Source organism: Oncorhynchus clarkii, chromosome 9 (genome assembly GCF_045791955.1).
Source record: "Oncorhynchus clarkii lewisi isolate Uvic-CL-2024 chromosome 9, UVic_Ocla_1.0, whole genome shotgun sequence".
Lineage (NCBI taxonomy): Eukaryota > Metazoa > Chordata > Actinopteri > Salmoniformes > Salmonidae > Oncorhynchus > Oncorhynchus clarkii.
The window spans coordinates 11,309,094-11,329,093 of NC_092155.1; the positions used below are offsets into that span (position 1 = coordinate 11,309,094).

Below are 20,000 nucleotides of genomic sequence, written 5' to 3' on the forward strand. Positions count from 1 at the left end.
TCATAGAACAGGCTGGGAAAGGTACAGGTCCAGAGAACAGCTGATGATGAGAGCTAACAGTCTGAAGAAAGCCCTGAGACAGATCATAGAACAGGCTGGGAAAGGTACAGGTCCAGAGAACAGCTGATGATGAGAGCTAACAGTCTGAAGAAAGCCCTGAGACAGATCATAGAACAGGCTGGGAAAGGTACAGGTCCAGAGAACAGCTGATGATGAGAGCTAACAGTCTGAAGAAAGCCCTGAGACAGATCATAGAACAGGCTGGGAAAGGTACAGGTCCAGAGAACAGCTGATGATGAGAGCTAACAGTCTGAAGAAAGCCCTGAGACAGATCATAGAACAGGCTGGGAAAGGTACAGGTCCAGAGAACAGCTGATGATGAGAGCTAACAGTCTGAAGAAAGCCCTGAGACAGATCATAGAACAGGCTGGGAAAGGTACAGGTCCAGAGAACAGCTGATGATGAGAGCTAACAGTCTGAAGAAAGCCCTGAGACAGATCATAGAACAGGCTGGGAAAGGTACAGGTCCAGAGAACAGCTGATGATGAGAGCTAACAGTCTGAAGAAAGCCCTGAGACAGATCATAGAACAGGCTGGGAAAGGTACAGGTCCAGAGAACAGCTTATGATGAGAGCTAACAGTCTGAAGAAAGCCCTGAGACAGATCATAGAACAGGCTGGGAAAGGTACAGGTCCAGAGAACAGCTTATGATGAGAGCTAACAGTCTGAAGAAAGCCCTGAGACAGATCATAGAACAGGCTGGGAAAGGTACAGGTCCAGAGAACAGCTGATGATGAGAGCTAACAGTCTGAAGAAAGCCCTGAGACAGATCATAGAACAGGCTGGGAAAGGTACAGGTCCAGAGAACAGCTGATGATGAGAGCTAACAGTCTGAAGAAAGCCCTGAGACAGATCATAGAACAGGCTGGGAAAGGTACAGGTCCAGAGAACAGCTGATGATGAGAGCTAACAGTCTGAAGAAAGCCCTGAGACAGATCATAGAACAGGCTGGGAAAGGTACAGGTCCAGAGAACAGCTGATGATGAGAGCTAACAGTCTGAAGAAAGCCCTGAGACAGATCATAGAACAGGCTGGGAAAGGTACAGGTCCAGAGAACAGCTGATGATGAGAGCTAACAGTCTGAAGAAAGCCCTGAGACAGATCATAGAACAGGCTGGGAAAGGTACAGGTCCAGAGAACAGCTGATGATGAGAGCTAACAGTCTGAAGAAAGCCCTGAGACAGATCATAGAACAGGCTGGGAAAGGTACAGGTCCAGAGAGCAGCTGATGATGAGAGCTAACAGTCTGAAGAAAGCCCTGAGACAGATCATAGAACAGGCTGGGAAAGGTACAGGTCCAGAGAACAGCTGATGATGAGAGCTAACAGTCTGAAGAAAGCCCTAAGACAGATCATAGAACAGGCTGGGAAAGGTACAGGTCCAGAGAACAGCTGATGATGAGAGCTAACAGTCTGAAGAAAGCCCTGAGACAGACCATAGAACAGGCTGGGAAAGGTACAGGTCCAGAGAACAGCTGATGATGAGAGCTAACAGTCTGAAGAAAGCCCTGAGACAGATCATAGAACAGGCTGGGAAAGGTACAGGTCCAGAGAACAGCTGATGATGAGAGCTAACAGTCTGAAGAAAGCCCTGAGACAGATCATAGAACAGGCTGGGAAAGGTACAGGTCCAGAGAACAGCTGATGATGAGAGCTAACAGTCTGAAGAAAGCCCTGAGACAGATCATAGAACAGGCTGGGAAAGGTACAGGTCCAGAGAACAGCTGATGATGAGAGCTAACAGTCTGAAGAAAGCCCTGAGACAGATCATAGAACAGGCTGGGAAAGGTACAGGTCCAGAGAACAGCTGATGATGAGAGCTAACAGTCTGAAGAAAGCCCTGAGACAGATCATAGAACAGGCTGGGAAAGGTACAGGTCCAGAGAACAGCTGATGATGAGAGCTAACAGTCTGAAGAAAGCCCTGAGACAGATCATAGAACAGGCTGGGAAAGGTACAGGTCCAGAGAACAGCTGATGATGAGAGCTAACAGTCTGAAGAAAGCCCTGAGACAGATCATAGAACAGGCTGGGAAAGGTACAGGTCCAGAGAACAGCTGATGATGAGAGCTAACAGTCTGAAGAAAGCCCTGAGACAGATCATAGAACAGGCTGGGAAAGGTACAGGTCCAGAGAACAGCTGATGATGAGAGCTAACAGTCTGAAGAAAGCCCTGAGACAGATCATAGAACAGGCTGGGAAAGGTACAGGTCCAGAGAACAGCTGATGATGAGAGCTAACAGTCTGAAGAAAGCCCTGAGACAGATCATAGAACAGGCTGGGAAAGGTATGACACAGGGCCTTCGGGAAGTAGTCAGACCCTTTCACTTGTTTCACATGTTACGTTACAGCCTTATTCTAAAACTTTCCCTCCATCCTGACTAGTCTCCCAGTCACTGCCGCTGAAAAACATCCCCCACAGCATGATGCTGCCACCACCATGCTTCACCGTAGGGATGGTGACAGGTTTCCTCCAGATGTGATGCTTGGAATTCAGGCCAAAGAGTTCAATCTTGGTTTCATCAGATCAACAAATCTTGTTTTTCATGGTCTGAGAGTCTTTAGGTGCCTTTTGGCAAACTCTAAGTGGGCTGTCATGTGCCTTTTACTGAGGAGTGGCTTCCGTCTGGTCACTCTACCATAAAGGCCTGATTGGTGGAGTGCTGCAGAGATGGTTGTCCTTCTGGAAGGTTCTATCATCTCCACAGAGGAACTCTGTCAGAGTGACCATCGGGTTCTTGGTTACCTTCTTGACCAAGGCCCTTCTCCCCCGGTTGCTCAGTTTGTCCGGGCAGCTCTAGGAAGAGTCTTGGTGGTTCCAAACTTCTTCCATTTAAGAATGATGGAGGCCACTGTGTTATTGGGGACCTTCAATGCTGCAGACATTTTTTGGTAACCTTCCCCAGATCTGTGCCTCGACACAATCCTGTCTCAGAGCTCTACGGACCATTCCTTCAACCTCATAGCTGTAAGGCTGTAATGTAACGAAATGTGGAAAAAGTTGAGGAGTCTGAATGCTTTCGGAAGGCACTGTACATGTACACAAACAAGAAACACACATATAATTAATAATTATACACGGTTACTGTACACACACGTACAGAAGCACTCATGTACTGAAAACACCCACATAACACCTAACATTAACACAATGCATATATGCCTGTCTGCCTGTCTGCCTGTCTGCCTGTCTGCCTGTCTGCCTGCCTGCCTGTCTGCCTGTCTGTCTGCCTGTCTCTGACTCTCTCTGTCTGACTCTCTCTGTCTGTCTCTGTCTGTCTGACTCTGTCTGTCTGACTCTGTCTGTCTGTCTCTGTCTGTCTCTGTCTGTCTGTCTGTGTCTGTCTGTCTGTGTCTGTCTGTGTCTGTCTGTCTGTGTCTGTCTGTCTCTGTGTCTGTCTGTCTGTCTCTGTCTGTCTGTCTCTCTCTCTCTCTCTGTGTGTCTGTCTCTCCTCTCTTTAGTGGTAGATGAACAGAACAGACACACTCATATCCAGCACATGTCTTCCTCCTCGTCCATAAAGAGAGAGAACAGTGAGGAGCTGACAGAGCCAGAACCACGTGAGTGACAACCAGTTAAAATAGCAGCGCAGTTACAATACATTATACATTTTCATAATATCATTATGCCACTTAGTAAGTGATAACATGAAGACGTTATGGACAAATTACAGTCTTTGTTCCGTCATTTTATCAATTTCTTAATTATGAATCCTACTCTAAAATCTTTGTACCTTCCATTTCCAGTCAATAGTATGTATTGGACTGAGGGCTCAGTTAAAGGTGCACTATGCAGAAATCAATCCACCATTTCCTGGTTGCTAAAATTCAAAAATTCAAATGGCCTAATTTCAGTCATTGATTAGAGAATCATTGTACCATCTAAACTGCTGTGAAATATATTTTCCTTAAACAATAATATTGTATTTTCAGCTGTTTGAAGCTGGTGTACAAAACCCAAAGTAAAAGATGCAAAAACAAAACTTAAGAACAGGAAGCATAGAAATTGGACACATAGAACAGATGTATATCTTCTTAGACTTGCCCTCATTGAGGATGACAGATCTATAACTCCCATTTCTGTGTGAATTTGGTCGGGTCTCCCAAAAACGTACAAATTGTAGCCTTAATACTTTATTTCTAAATAACGATGTCCAAAACAAATCTCTCTTAATATCCTCTTTCTTGGTCCATTTATCCATGATGCCTCTCTCAGGTCACATCAGTTTGAGTCCCACGAGTTCCTCTAGCATCGTCTTGGAGAAACCAGAGAGTCTCAGCCCTCCATCCTTTAACGAAGAGTAAGAATCAAATCAATCGATCAATGTGTTCATCATTAAATATATGACAGTGGTTGTGATGTACCTCAAAGTTACAATTGTTCGTTTTTTTTCATAACTCAAATGATCACAATACATTGCTATCTCTTAAAAGGTCATGTATTGAGGATGTTAATGATAGTTGTGTGTGTCTGTGTGCTCCTCCCTAGTCAGTGTTCAGAGAAATGTGTACTGAACAATTACTTTGGGATCGGTCTGGATGCTAAGATCTCCCTGGAGTTTAACAACAAGAGAGATGAACATCCCAAGAAATGCAGGTACTACCTGCATGCTCATGTACACATAAGCATTCAAGTTGAAATGTAACATTATGTGTGCAGTTGTTGATATTTTGAGTCTCCTCCTTCTCTTTCTATCCTCCTTCTGTCTCTCTCTGTGTGTCTCTCTGTGTCTCTCTCTGTGTCTCTCTCTGTGTCTCTCTCTGTCTCTCTCTGTGTCTCTCTCTGTGTCTCTCTCTGTATCTCTCTCTCTGTATCTCTCTCTCTGTGTCTCTCTCTCTGTGTCTCTCTCTCTGTGTCTCTCTCTCTCTGTCTCTCTCTCTGTCTCTCTCTGTGTCTCTCTCTGTGTCTCTCTCTGTGTCTCTCTCTGTGTCTCTCTCTGTGTCTCTCTCTGTGTCTCTCTCTGTGTCTCTCTCTGTGTCTCTCTCTCTGTCTCTCTCTGTGTCTCTCTCTGTGTCTCTCTTTGTGTCTCTCTCTGTGTCTCTCTCTGTGTCTCTCTCTGTCTCTCTCTCTCTGTGTCTCTGTGTTTCTGTGTCTCTGTGTCTGTGTCTCTCTCTCTCTGTGTCTGTCTCTGTGTCTCTCTCTGTGTCTCTCTCTGTGTCTCTCTCTGTGTCTCTCTCTGTGTCTCTCTCTGTGTCTCTCTGTCTCTCTGTGTCTCTCTGTGTATGTCTCTCTCTCTCTCTGCAGTAGTCGTACTAAGAACAAGTTGTGGTATGGGGTGATGGGAACCAAGGAGCTGGTGCATAAGACGTATAAGAACCTGGAGCAACGGGTACTGTTGGAGGTAAGGTCACAGACACGGGTAGTGTTGGAGGTAAGGTCACAGACACGGGTAGTGTTGGAGGTAAGGTCACAGACACACGGGTAGTGTTGGAGGTAAGGTCACAGACACGGGTAGTGTTGGAGGTAAGGTCACAGACACGGGTAGTGTTGGAGGTAAGGTCACAGACACACGGGTAGTGTTGGAGGTAAGGTCACAGACACACGGGTAGTGTTGGAGGTAAGGTCACAGACACACGGGTAGTGTTGGAGGTGATAGACAGTAACATGTTGTTTAGTGGATCAGAATCATCCTACCGTTGACTCTGACTTCACTCTCTCTCTCTCTCCCGTCCCTCTCCATCTCTATCTCTCTCTCTCCCGTCCCTTTCCCTCTATCTCTCTCCCGTCCCTCTCCCTCTCTCTCTCTCCCATCCCTCTCTATCTCTCTCTCTCTCTCCGTCCCTCTCTTTCTCTCTCTCTCTCTCCTTTCTCTTTCTCTCTCTCTCTCCTTTCCCTCTCCCTCTCTATCTCTCTCTCTCCTGTCCCTCTCTTTCTCGCTCTCTCCTTTCTCCCTCTCTTTCTCTCTCTCTCTCTCTCCTTTCTCACGCTCTTTGTCTCTCTCTCCTTTCTCCCTCTCTTTCTCTGTCTCTCTCCTTTCTCCATCTCTTTCTCTCTCTCTCTCTCTCCTTTCCCTCTCTCTCTCTCTCTCTCTCTCTCCTTTCTCCCTCTCTTTCTCTCTCTCTCTCCTTTCTCTTTCTCTCTCCAGTGTGATGGTGTCTCTATATGTCTGCCCAGTCTTCAGGGACTAGCTGTCCTCAACATCTCCAGCTATGCAGGAGGAATCAACTTCTGGGGTGGCACCAAAGAGGACAGCGTTAGTACTTCTCTGTTTACATTTAGACACAGTCTTATTCATTTTGAATTGAATTGAATTGTTGACAATGATTTTGAATGTGCATTTGATCCCAGATTTCCTCACACTGTAAAAATATGAATCAAAACTCTTGTTTCCAAAGTGGTCTTCGATGGCTGGATTCTGTAACCAGAATAGAATGTTAATCCTGTATGTGTTTTGTCTTTGCATTAGTGGACCATTTATACTGAAGGTTAAATGTAGTACCATTGTTACTGAAGGTTAAATGTAGTACCATTGTTACTGAAGGTTAAATGTAGTATCATTGTTACTGAAGGTTAAATGTAGTATCATTGTTACTGAAGGTTAAATGTAGTACCATTGTTACTGAAGGTTAAATGTAGTATCATTGTTACTGAAGGTTAAATGTAGTATCATTGTTACTGAAGGTTAAATGTAGTATCATTGTTACTGAAGGTTAAATGTAGTATCATTGTTACTGAAGGTTAAATGTAGTATCATTGTTACTGAAGGTTAAATGTAGTATCATTGTTACTGAAGGTTAAATGTACTATCATTGTTACTGAAGGTTAAATGTAGTATCATTGTTACTGAAGGTTAAATGTAGTATCATTGTTACTGAAGGTTAAATGTAGTACCATTGTTACTGAAGGTTAAATGTAGTATCATTGTTACTGAAGGTTAAATGTAGTATCATTGTTACTGAAGGTTAAATGTAGTATCACTGTTACTGAAGGTTAAATGTAGTACCATTGTTACTGAAGGTTAAATGTAGTACCATTGTTACTGAAGGTTAAATGTAGTACCATTGTTACTGAAGGTTAAATGTAGTATCATTGTTACTGAAGGTTAAATGTAGTATCATTGTTACTGAAGGTTAAATGTACTATCATTGTTACTGAAGGTTAAATGTAGTACCATTGTTACTGAAGGTTAAATGTAGTATCATTGTTACTGAAGGTTAAATGTAGTACCATTGTTACTGAAGGTTAAATGTAGTATCATTGTTACTGAAGGTTAAATGTACTATCATTGTTACTGAAGGTTAAATGTAGTATCATTGTTACTGAAGGTTAAATGTAGTACCATTGTTACTGAAGGTTAAATGTAGTACCATTGTTACTGAAGGTTAAATGTAGTACCATTGTTACTGAAGGTTAAATGTACTATCATTGTTACTGAAGGTTAAATGTAGTACCATTGTTACTGAAGGTTAAATGTACTTTCATTGTTACTGAAGGTTAAATGTAGTACCATTGTTACTGAAGGTTAAATGTATTACCATTGTTACTGAAGGTTAAATGTAGTATCATTGTTACTGAAGGTTAAATGTAGTATCATTGTTACTGAAGGTTAAATGTAGTATCATTGTTACTGAAGGTTAAATGTAGTATCATTGTTACTGAAGGTTAAATGTAGTATCATTGTTACTGAAGGTTAAATGTAGTATCATTGTTACTGAAGGTTAAATGTAGTATCATTGTTACTGAAGGTTAAATGTAGTATCATTGTTACTGAAGGTTAAATGTAGTATCATTGTTACTGAAGGTTAAATGTACTATCATTGTTACTGAAGGTTAAATGTAGTACCATTGTTACTGAAGGTTAAATGTAGTATCATTGTTACTGAAGGTTAAATGTAGTACCATTGTTACTGAAGGTTAAATGTAGTATCATTGTTACTGAAGGTTAAATGTACTATCATTGTTACTGAAGGTTAAATGTAGTATCATTGTTACTGAAGGTTAAATGTAGTACCATTGTTACTGAAGGTTAAATGTAGTATCATTGTTACTGAAGGTTAAATGTAGTATCATTGTTACTGAAGGTTAAATGTAGTATCATTGTTACTGAAGGTTAAATGTAGTATCATTGTTACTGAAGGTTAAATGTACTATCATTGTTACTGAAGGTTAAATGTAGTACCATTGTTACTGAAGGTTAAATGTAGTACCATTGTTACTGAAGGTTAAATGTACTATCATTGTTACTGAAGGTTAAATGTAGTACCATTGTTACTGAAGGTTAAATGTACTATCATTGTTACTGAAGGTTAAATGTAGTACCATTGTTACTGAAGGTTAAATGTAGTACCATTGTTACTGAAGGTTAAATGTAGTATCATTGTTACTGAAGGTTAAATGTAGTATCATTGTTACTGAAGGTTAAATGTAGTATCATTGTTACTGAAGGTTAAATGTAGTATCATTGTTACTGAAGGTTAAATGTAGTATCATTGTTACTGAAGGTTAAATGTAGTATCATTGTTACTGAAGGTTAAATGTAGTATCATTGTTACTGAAGGTTAAATGTACTATCATTGTTACTGAAGGTTAAATGTAGTATCATTGTTACTGAAGGTTAAATGTAGTATCATTGTTACTGAAGGTTAAATGTAGTACCATTGTTACTGAAGGTTAAATGTAGTATCATTGTTACTGAAGGTTAAATGTAGTATCATTGTTACTGAAGGTTAAATGTAGTATCATTGTTACTGAAGGTTAAATGTAGTACCATTGTTACTGAAGGTTAAATGTAGTACCATTGTTACTGAAGGTTAAATGTAGTACCATTGTTACTGAAGGTTAAATGTAGTACCATTGTTACTGAAGGTTAAATGTACTATCATTGTTACTGAAGGTTAAATGTAGTATCATTGTTACTGAAGGTTAAATGTAGTATCATTGTTACTGAAGGTTAAATGTAGTATCATTGTTACTGAAGGTTAAATGTAGTATCATTGTTACTGAAGGTTAAATGTAGTATCATTGTTACTGAAGGTTAAATGTAGTATCATTGTTATTGTGAAGAACTTTGGTGCCCCGTCGTTTGACGACAAGAAGCTGGAGGTGGTGGCTGTGTTTGGCAGCATGCAGATGGCTGTGTCCAGAGTCATCAACATCCAACACCACCGCATCGCACAGGTACCACACACACACACACACACACACACACACACACACACACACACACACACACACACACACCACCGCATCGCACAGGTCACACACACACACACACACACACACCATCGAGTCGCACAGGTAAAACACACACACACTCCATCGCGTCACACAGGTGACACACACACACACATTTATTTTCCTCTCTCCCCCCTCCATCTCTCTCTCTGTCCTTCCCCCTCTCTCTCCTTCTCCTTCTCACTTTCTCCAGTGTCGTCAGGTAAAGATCACTATCCTAGGAGACGAGGGGGTGCCAGTACAGGTGGATGGAGAAGCATGGATTCAGCCCCCAGGGATAGTCAAGATCACACACAAGAACAGAGCTCAGATGCTAACCAGAGACAGGGTAGGTGTGCGTTTTGAGCAGTAAGCTTCTGTCCCGGGACATTTCTGACGCACCTAATTCCACTTAGCAGATATTAGTTTGGTTTGTCCAATGAGGTGAGTGTCGGGCTGGAACAGAAGCCTACACGCACCAGGATTGAGGAACACTGCATTAGGGCAACAGATTTATCGGAGAAACCTCTACGCATCCATCATGTCCAGTCTGTTCATTCTATTTCTACGTTCCAGAACTTTGAGAGGACTCTGAAGTCTTTCTATGGCTCTAATTCTATCTGTTCTGTGTTTACATTGCAGAACTTTGAGAGGGCTCTGACGTCATGGGAGGACAAGAGGAAGATTGACAGCTACCATTCCTCCAGGCCCCGCCTCAACTCTCAGCAGTCTATGGAATACCTCACAGAGGAGGAGTGTGCTCAAGTACAGCAGCTGGGCTTGGTGGCAGACACGCTCATCACTAGGTGTGTGTGTGTGTGTGTGTGTAGAGGTAATATGGACACAGGGTGGGTGTATAGAGGTATATAGAGGTAGCATGGGCACAGGGTGGGTGTATAGAGGTGTATAGAGGTAGCATGGACACATGGTGGGTGTATAGAGGTGTTTAGAGGTAACATGGACACAGGGTGGGTGTATGTAACATGGACACAGGGTGGGTGTATAGAGGTAGCATGGACACAGGGTGGGTGTATAGAGGTAGCATGGACACAGGGTGGGTGTATAGAGGTAACATGGACACAGGGTGGGTGTATAGAGGTAGCATGGACACAGGGTGGGTGTATAGAGGTGTATAGAGGTAGCATGGACACAGGGTGGGTGTATAGAGGTAACATGGACACAGGATGGGTGTATAGAGGTGTATGGAGGTAACATGGACACAGGATGGGTGTATAGAGGTAGCATGGACACAGGATGGGTGTATAGAGGTAGCATGGGCACAGGGTGGGTGTATAGAGGTAGCATGGGCACAGGGTGGGTGTATAGAGGTAGCATGGGCACAGGGTGGGTGTATAGAGGTAACATGGACACAGGATGGGTGTATAGAGGTAGCATGGACACAGGGTGGGTGTATAGAGGTAACATGGACACAGGATGGGTGTATAGAGGTAGCATGGACACAGGGTGGGTGTATAGAGGTAGCATGGGCACAGGGTGGGTGTATAGAGGTAACATGGACACAGGATGGGTGTATAGAGGTAGCATGGACACAGGGTGGGTGTATAGAGGTAGCATGGACACAGGGTGGGTGTATAGAGGTGTATAGAGGTAGCATGGACACAGGGTGGGTGTATAGAGGTGTTTAGCGGTGGGTGTATAGAGGTGTATAGAGGTAACATGAACACAGGGTGGGTGTATAGAGGTGGCATGGACACAGGATGGGTGTATAGAGGTAGCATGGGCACAGGGTGGGTGTATAGAGGTAGCATGGGCACAGGGTGGGTGTATAGAGGTAACATGAACACAGGGTGGGTGTATAGAGGTGGCATGGACACAGGATGGGTGTATAGAGGTGGCATGGACACAGGGTGGGTGTATAGAGGTAGCATGGACACAGAGTGGGTGTATAGAGGTGTTTAGCGGTGGGTGTATAGAGGTGTATAGAGGTAGCATGGACACAGGGTGGGTGTATAGAGGTAGCATGGACACAGGGTGGGTGTATAGAGGTGTTTAGCAGTGGGTGTATAGAGGTGTATAGAGGTGGCATGGACACAGGATGGGTGTATAGAGGTGGCATGGACACAGGGTGGGTGTATAGAGGTAACATGGACACAGGATGGGTGTATAGAGGTGTTTAGCGGTGGGTGTATAGAGGTGTATAGAGGTGGCATGGACACAGGATGGGTGTATAGAGGTAGCATGGACACAGGGTGGGTGTATAGAGGTAGCATGGACACAGGGTGGGTGTATAGAGGTGTATAGAGGTAACATGAACACAGGGTGGGTGTATAGAGGTGGCATGGACACAGGGTGGGTGTATAGAGGTGTTTAGCGGTGGGTGTATAGAGGTGTATAGAGGTAACATGAACACAGGGTGGGTGTATAGAGGTGGCATGGACACAGAGTGGGTGTATAGAGGTGTTTAGCGGTGGGTGTATAGAGGTGTATAGAGGTAACATGAACACAGGGTGGGTGTATAGAGGTGTATAGAGGTGGCATGGACACAGGGTGGGTGTATAGAGGTAGCATGGACACAGAGTGGGTGTATAGAGGTGTTTAGCGGTGGGTGTATAGAGGTGTATAGAGGTAACATGAACACAGGGTGGGTGTATAGAGGTAGCATGGACACAGAGTGGGTGTATAGAGGTGTTTAGCGGTGGGTGTATAGAGGTGTATAGAGGTAACATGAACACAGGGTGGGTGTATAGAGGTAACATGGACACAGGGTGGGTGTATAGAGGTAGCATGGGCACAGGGTGGGTGTATAGAGGTAGCATGGGCACAGGGTGGGTGTATAGAGGTAACATGGACACAGGATGGGTGTATAATTTGGGACTTTAGGTCTAATCAGTTAGACTACTGAAAACAACATCTAATAACTGATAGTACAGTGCCTTGCGAAAGTATTCGGCCCCCTTGAACTTTGCGACCTTTTGCCACATTTCAGGCTTCAAACATAAAGATATAAAACTGTATTTTTTGTGAAGAATCAACAACAAGTGGGACACAATCATGAAGTGGAACGACATTTATTGGATATTTCAAACTTTTTTAACAAATCAAAATGATTCAGCCCCTTTACTTTCAGTGCAGCAAACTCTCTCCAGACGTTCAGTGAGGATCTCTGAATGATCCAATGTTGACCTAAATGACTAATGATGATAAATACAATCCACCTGTGTGTAATCAAGTCTCCGTATAAATGCACCTGCACTGTGATAGTTTCAGAGGTCCGTTAAAAGCGCAGAGAGCATCATGAAGAACAGGGAACACACACAGGCAGGTCCGAGATACTGTAGTGAAGACGTTTAAAGCCGGATTTGGATACAAAAAGATTTCCCAAGCTTTAAACATCCCAAGGAGCACTGTGGAAGCGATAATATTGAAATGGAAGGAGTATCAGACCACTGCAAATCTACCAAGACCTGGCCTTCCCTCTAAACTTTCAGCTCATACAAGGAGAAGACTGATCAGAGATGCAGCCAAGAGGCCCATGATCACTCTGGATGAACTGCAGAGATCTACAGCTGAGGTGGGAGACTCTGTCCATAGGACAACAATCAGTCGTATATTGCACAAATCTGGCCTTTATGGAAGAGTGGCAAGAAGAAAGCCATTTCTTAAAGATATCCATAAAAAGTGTTGTTTAAAGTTTGCCACAAGCCACCTGGGAGACACACCAAACATGTGGAAGAAGGTGCTCTGAACTTTTTGGCAACAATGCAAGACGTTATGTTTGGCGTAAAAGCAACACAGCTCATCACCCTGAACACACCATCCCCACTGTCAAACATGGTGGTTGCAGCATCATGGTTTGGGCCTGCTTTTCTTCAGCAGGGACAGGGAAGATGGTTAAAATTGATGGGAAGATGGATGGAGCCAAATACAGGACCATTCTGGAAGAAAACCTGATGGAGTCTGCAAAAGACCTGAGACTGGGACGGAGATTTGTCTTCCAACAAGACAATGATCCAAAACATAAAGCAAAATCTACAATGGAATGGTTCAAAAATAAACATATCCAGGTGTTAGAATGGCCAAGTCAAAGTCCAGACCTGAATCCAATCGAGAATCTGTGGAAAGAACTGAAAACTTCTGTTCACAAATGCTCTCCATCCAACCTCACTGAGCTCGAGCTGTTTTGCAAGGAGGAATGGGAAAAAATGTCAGTCTCTCGATGTGCAAAACTGATAGAGACATACCCCAAGCGACTTACAGCTGTAATCGCAGCAAAAGGTGTCGCTACAAAGTATTAACTTAAGGGGGGCTGAATAATTTTGCACGCCCAATTTTTCAGTTTTTGATTTGTTAAAAAAGTTTGAAATATCCAATAAATATTCATTCCACTTCATGATTGTGTCCCACTTGTTGTTGATTCTTCACAAAAAAATACAGTTTTATATCTTTATGTTTGAAGCCTGAAATGTGGCAAAAGGTCGCAAAGTTCAAGGGGGCCGAATACTTTCGCAATGCACTGTATATACAGTAGGCTAACTGTTACAAAATGGTAAATAGTTACCCTGATTTGTGTTCATGATGATGTAATGTCATTTAAACGTACTGTTACTCCTCAGTGTAAACATGAAGCTAGTTTGGAGTGTCTATCTCAAAAGGTTTAAGAGTAGAAGCATTTACACTTTTTCCATTTAAATGAATGGAACATTGCAATGCATTAACTCATATGCATAATACGTACTATAAAGAAAATCTAATCTCATAAGTTGTTTCAAATATTTACAAAATCTCAGTTTTGCATTATTAAAGCATGAAGATTTGTATCTTGAGATATTGGACATAAGTGTTGAATTTAAGATTCCAGACAGATGATTTGCTAAGGGGTTATCACTGACCTGTACTTGACCTTTTTGACCTGACAGATGATATGCTAAGGGGTTATCACTGACCTGTACTTGACCTTTTTGACCTGACAGATGATATGCTAAGGGGTTATCACTGACCTGTACTTGACCTTTTTGACCTGACAGATGATATGCTAAGGGGTTATCACTGACCTGTACTTGACCTTTTTGACCTGACAGATGATATGCTAAGGGGTTATCACTGACCTGTACTTGACCTTTTTGACCTGACAGATGATATGCTAAGGAGTTATCACTGACCTGTACTTGACCTTTTTGACCTGACAGATGATATGCTAAGGGGTTATCACTGACCTGTACTTGACCTTTTTGACCTGACAGATGATATGCTAAGGGGTTATCACTGACCTGTACTTGACCTTTTTGACCTGACAGATGATATGCTAAGGGGTTATCACTGACCTGTACTTGACCTTTTTGACCTGACAGATGATATGCTAAGGGGTTATCACTGACCTGTACTTGACCTTTTTGACCTGACAGATGATTTGCTAAGAGGCTATCATTGACCTGTACTTGACCTGACAGATGATTTGCTAAGGGGTTATCACTGACCTGTACTTGACCTGACAGATGATTTGCTAAGGGGTTATCACTGACCTGTACTTTTTGACCTTTTCCAATCACTTGAAAATAAGACATCTCAGCAGTGGTGAGTCCTGTCCTGTGTTCTGTGTTCCTGAGAAGCTGCTGCAGAACATGGAATAGAAAGTATAAAACCAGAACCAAACTGTAATTTTGACCCTTGACCCAAGTTTAGGCCTATTTAGACAGGAAATACATGTTTCTAAAATGTAATTACGTTTGAAAAAGTAGTGACGTTTCAATTCAAAAAGTCTAATTCAATGGTTTCATTTCTATCACAGTACTTAATACAGTGTTGTATTGTCCAATAGGATAACATGAATACAGTGTTGTATTGTCCAATAGGATAACATGAATACAGTGTTGTATTGTCCAATAGGATAACATTAATACAGTGTTGTGTTGTCCAATAGGATAACATTAATACAGTGTTGTATTGTCCAATAGGATAAGAGATGCGGCTAAGACACACAAGCTGGTGGAACAGGAGTTAGCTCATGCTGTCAACGCCAGTGCCCTGGTCCTCAGTGAAGCCTTCCCCTCCAAGCCGTCCAGCCCTGAGGTAAGACAACTACACTACCCAGCAGCCACTCTACATGTCTATAGCTACCCTTCCCATGATCCCTTTCCTGATCAACATGATTTATTTCAACGGTATTCAGATCAAATGGATGATGTAGAAGAGTTTGTGTTGTGTGTTCAGGGCCTTTTCCAATTTCTTTACATCTCTGAACATCAAAATACAATGAGGCTGGTGGGAGGAGCTATAGGAGGATGGGCTGGTGGGAGGAGCTATAGGAGGATGGGCTGGTGGGAGGAGCTATAGGAGGATGGGCTGGTGGGAGGAGCTATAGGAGGATGGGCTGGTGGGAGGAGCTATATGAGGATGGGCTGGTGGGAGGAGCTATAGGAGGATGGGCTGGTGGGAGGAGCTATAGGAGGATGGGCTGGTGGGAGGAGCTATATGAGGATGGGCTGGTGGGAGGATGGGCTCGTTGTAATGGCTGGAGTGAAATGAATGAAACAGTCACAAGTGTGGTTTCCAGATGTTTGATAGCGTTCCATTTATTCCATTCCAGCCATTACAATGAGCCTGTCCTCCTAGAGCTCCTCCCACCAGCCTCCTGTGGTAAAATGGGTAACTCTCCATTTTTGAAGTGTTGTCCTCACCAGTTGTCTGTGCTCTTCAGTGTCTGAGTCGCAGTACAGCAGTGGAGATCGTGAACAGCAGTAGAGTCCTTCAGCTGGAGACCACGATGCTGCTGGAGGGGAAACTACTGGTATACTATAACCCCCTACTGGTATACTATAACCCCCTACTGGTATACTATAACCCCCTACTGGTATACTATACCCCCTACTGATATACTATACCCCTTACTGGTATACTATAACCCCCTACTGACATACTATAACCCCCTACTGGTATACTATAACCCCCTACTGGTATACTGGTATACTATAACCCCCTACTGGTATACTGTAACCCCCTACTGGTATACTGGTATACTATAACCCCCTACTGGTATACTATAACCCCCTACTGGTATACTGGTATACTATAACCCCCTACTGGTATACTATAACCCCCTACTGGTATACTATAACCCCCTACTGGTATACTGTGACCCCCTACTGGTATACTATAACCCCCTACTGGTATACTATAACCCCCTACTGGTATACTGTAACCCCCTACTGGTATACTATAACCCCCTACTGGTATACTATAACCCCCTACTAGTATACTATAACCCCCTAATGGTATACTGTAACCCCCTACTGGTATACTGTAACCCCTTACTGGTATACTATAACCCCCTACTGGTATACTATAACATCCTACTGGTATACTATAACCCCCTACTGGTATACTATAACCCCCTACTAGTATACTATAACCCCCTAATGGTATACTGGTATACTGTAACCCCCTACTGGTATACTATAACCCCCTACTGGTATACTGTAACCCCCTACTGGTATACTGTAACCCCCTACTGGTATACTGTAACCCCCTACTGGTATACTGGTATACTGTAACCCCCTACTGGTATACTATAACCCCCTACTGGTATACTGTAACCCCTTACTGGTATACTGTAACCCCCTACTGGTATACTGTAACCCCCTACTGGTATACTGTAACCCCCTACTGGTATACTGTAACCCCCTACTGGTATACTATAACCCCCTACAGGTATACTATAACCCCCTACTGGTATACTATAACCCCCTACTGGTATACTATACCCCCTACTGATATACTGGTATACTATAACCCCCTACTGGTATACTATACCCCCTACTGATATACTGGTATACTATAACCCCTACTTGTATACTATAACCCCCTACTGGTATACTGTAACCCCCTACTGGTATACTATAACCCCCTACTGGTATACTGGTATAATATAATCCCCTACTGGTATACTGTACCCCCTACTGGTATACTGTTATACTATAACCCCCTACTGGTATACTATAACCCCCTACTGGTATACTATAACCCCCTACTGGTATACTATAACCCCCTACTGGTATACTATAACCCCCTACTGGTATAATGGTATACTATAACCCCCTACTGGTATACTGTAACCCCCTACTGGTATACTATAACCCCCTACTGGTATACTGGTATACTGTAACCCCCTACTGGTATACTATAACCCCCTACTGGTATACTTGTATACTATAACCCCCTACTGGTATACTATAACCCCCTACTGGTATACTATAACCCCCTACTGGTATACTATAACCCCCTACTGGTATACTATAACCCCCTACTGGTATACTATAACCCCCTACTGGTATACTATAACCCCCTACTGGTATACTATAACCCCCTACTGGTATACTATAACCCCCTACTGGTATACTATAACCCCCTACTGGTATACTATAACCCCCTACTGGTATACTATAACCCCCTACTGGTATACTATAACCCCCTACTGGTATACTATAACCCCCTACTGGTATACTATAACCCCCTACTGGTATACTATAACCCCCTACTGGTATACTGTAACCCCCTACTGGTATACTGTAACCCCCTACTGGTATACTGTAACCCCCTACTGGTATACTGTAACCCCCTACTTGTATACTATAACCCCCTACTGGTATACTATAACCCCCTACTGGTATACTATATCCCCCTACTGGTATACTGGTATACTGTAACCCCCTACTGATATACTATAACCCCCTACTGGTATACTGTAACCCCATACTGGTATACTATAACCCCCTACTGGTATACTATATCCCCCTACTGGTATACTATAACCCCCTACTGGTATACTCTACCCCCTACTGGTATACTGGTATACTATAACCCCCTACTGGTATACTATAACCCCCTACTGGTATACTATAACCCCCTACTGGTATACTCTACCCCCTACTGGTATGCTGGTATACTATAACCCCCTACTGGTATACTATAACCCCCTACTGGTATACTATAACCCCCTACTGGTATACTATAACCCCCTACTGGTATACTATAACCCCCTACTGGTATACTATAACCCCCTACTGGTATACTGGTATACTCTACCCCCTACTGGTATACTGGTATACTATAACCCCCTACTGGTATACTGGTATACTGTAACCCCCTACTGGTATACTGTAACCCCCTACTGGTATACTGGTATACTGTAACCCCCTACTGGTATACTGGTATACTGTAACCCCCTACTGGTATACTATAACCCCCTACTGGTATACTGTAACATCCTACTGGTATACTATAACCCCCTACTGGTATACTATAACCCCCTACTGGTATACTATAACCCCCTACTGGTATACTATAACCCCCTACTGGTATACTATAACCCCCTACTGGTATACTATAACCCCCTACTGGTATACTGGTATACTATAACCCCCTACTGGTATACTGGTATACTATAACCCCCTACTGGTATACTGGTATACTATAACCCCCTACTGGTATACTATAACCCCCTACTGGTATACTATAACCCCCTACTGGTATACTATAACCCCCTACTGGTATACTGGTATACTATAACCCCCTACTGGTATACTACAACCCCCTACTGGTATACTGTAACCCCCTACTGGTATACTATAACATCCTACTGGTATACTATAACATCCTACTGGTATACTATAACGTCCTACTGGTATACTATAACCCCCTACTGGTATACTGTAACCCCCTACTGGTATACTGTAACCCCCTACTGGTATACTATAACATCCTACTGGTATACTATAACATCCTACTGGTATACTATAACATCCTACTGGTATACTATAACATCCTACTGGTATACTATAACATCCTACTGGTATACTATAACATCCTACTGGTATACTATAACCCCCTACTGGTATACTGGTATACTATAACCCCCTACTGGTATACTGGTATACTATAACCCCCTACTGGTATACTATAACCCCCTACTGGTATACTGGTATACTGTAACCCCCTACTGGTATACTGGTATACTATAACCCCCTACTGGTATACTATAACCCCCTACTGGTATACTGGTATACTATAACCCCCTACTGGTATACTATAACCCCCTACTGGTATACTGGTATACTGTAACCCCCTACTGGTATACTGTAACCCCCTACTGGTATACTATAACATCCTACTGGTATACTATAACATCCTACTGGTATACTGTAACCCCCTACTGGTATACTGTAAACCCCTACTGGTATTCTATAACCCCCTACTGGTATACTGGTATACTATAACATCCTACTGGTATACTATAACATCCTACTGGTATACTATAACCCCCTACTGGTATACTGTAACCCCCTACTGGTATACTATAACCCCCTACTGGTATACTGGTATACTATAACATCCTATTGGTATACTATAACATCCTACTGGTATACTATAACCCCCTACTGGTACACTGTAACCCCCTACTGGTATACTGGTATACTGTAACCCCCTACTGGTATACTATAACCCCCTACTGGTATACTGTAACCCCCTACTGGTATACTGTAACATCCTACTGGTATACTATAACATCCTACTGGTATACTATAACATCCTACTGGTATACTATAACCCCCTACCGGTATACTATAACCCCCTACTGGTATACTATAACCCCCTACTGGTGTACTATAACCCCCTACTGGTGTACTATAACCCCCTACTGGTATACTGTAACCCCCTACTGGTATACTATAACATCCTACTGGTATACTATAACATCCTACTGGTATACTGTAACCCCCTACTGGTATACTATAACCCCCTACCGGTATACTATAACCCCCTACTGGTATACTG

At 43.0% G+C, this 20,000-nt stretch overlaps 1 protein-coding gene across 1 annotated transcript in view; it reads left to right on the forward strand.

Moving 5' to 3' along the window:
* Positions 1–20,000, forward strand: part of LOC139417088 (diacylglycerol kinase delta-like) — an 81,064-nt gene that overhangs the window by 58,461 nt on the left and 2,603 nt on the right. Inside the window, exons 17-26 of the mRNA XM_071166336.1 lie at positions 3,521–3,619; positions 4,275–4,359; positions 4,548–4,655; positions 5,304–5,400; positions 6,145–6,252; positions 9,063–9,176; positions 9,427–9,561; positions 9,855–10,018; positions 15,125–15,239; positions 15,868–15,957. Of these exons, the coding sequence (XP_071022437.1) occupies positions 3,521–3,619; positions 4,275–4,359; positions 4,548–4,655; positions 5,304–5,400; positions 6,145–6,252; positions 9,063–9,176; positions 9,427–9,561; positions 9,855–10,018; positions 15,125–15,239; positions 15,868–15,957 (1,115 nt within the window). The remainder of the gene's footprint in view (positions 1–3,520; positions 3,620–4,274; positions 4,360–4,547; positions 4,656–5,303; positions 5,401–6,144; positions 6,253–9,062; positions 9,177–9,426; positions 9,562–9,854; positions 10,019–15,124; positions 15,240–15,867; positions 15,958–20,000) is intronic.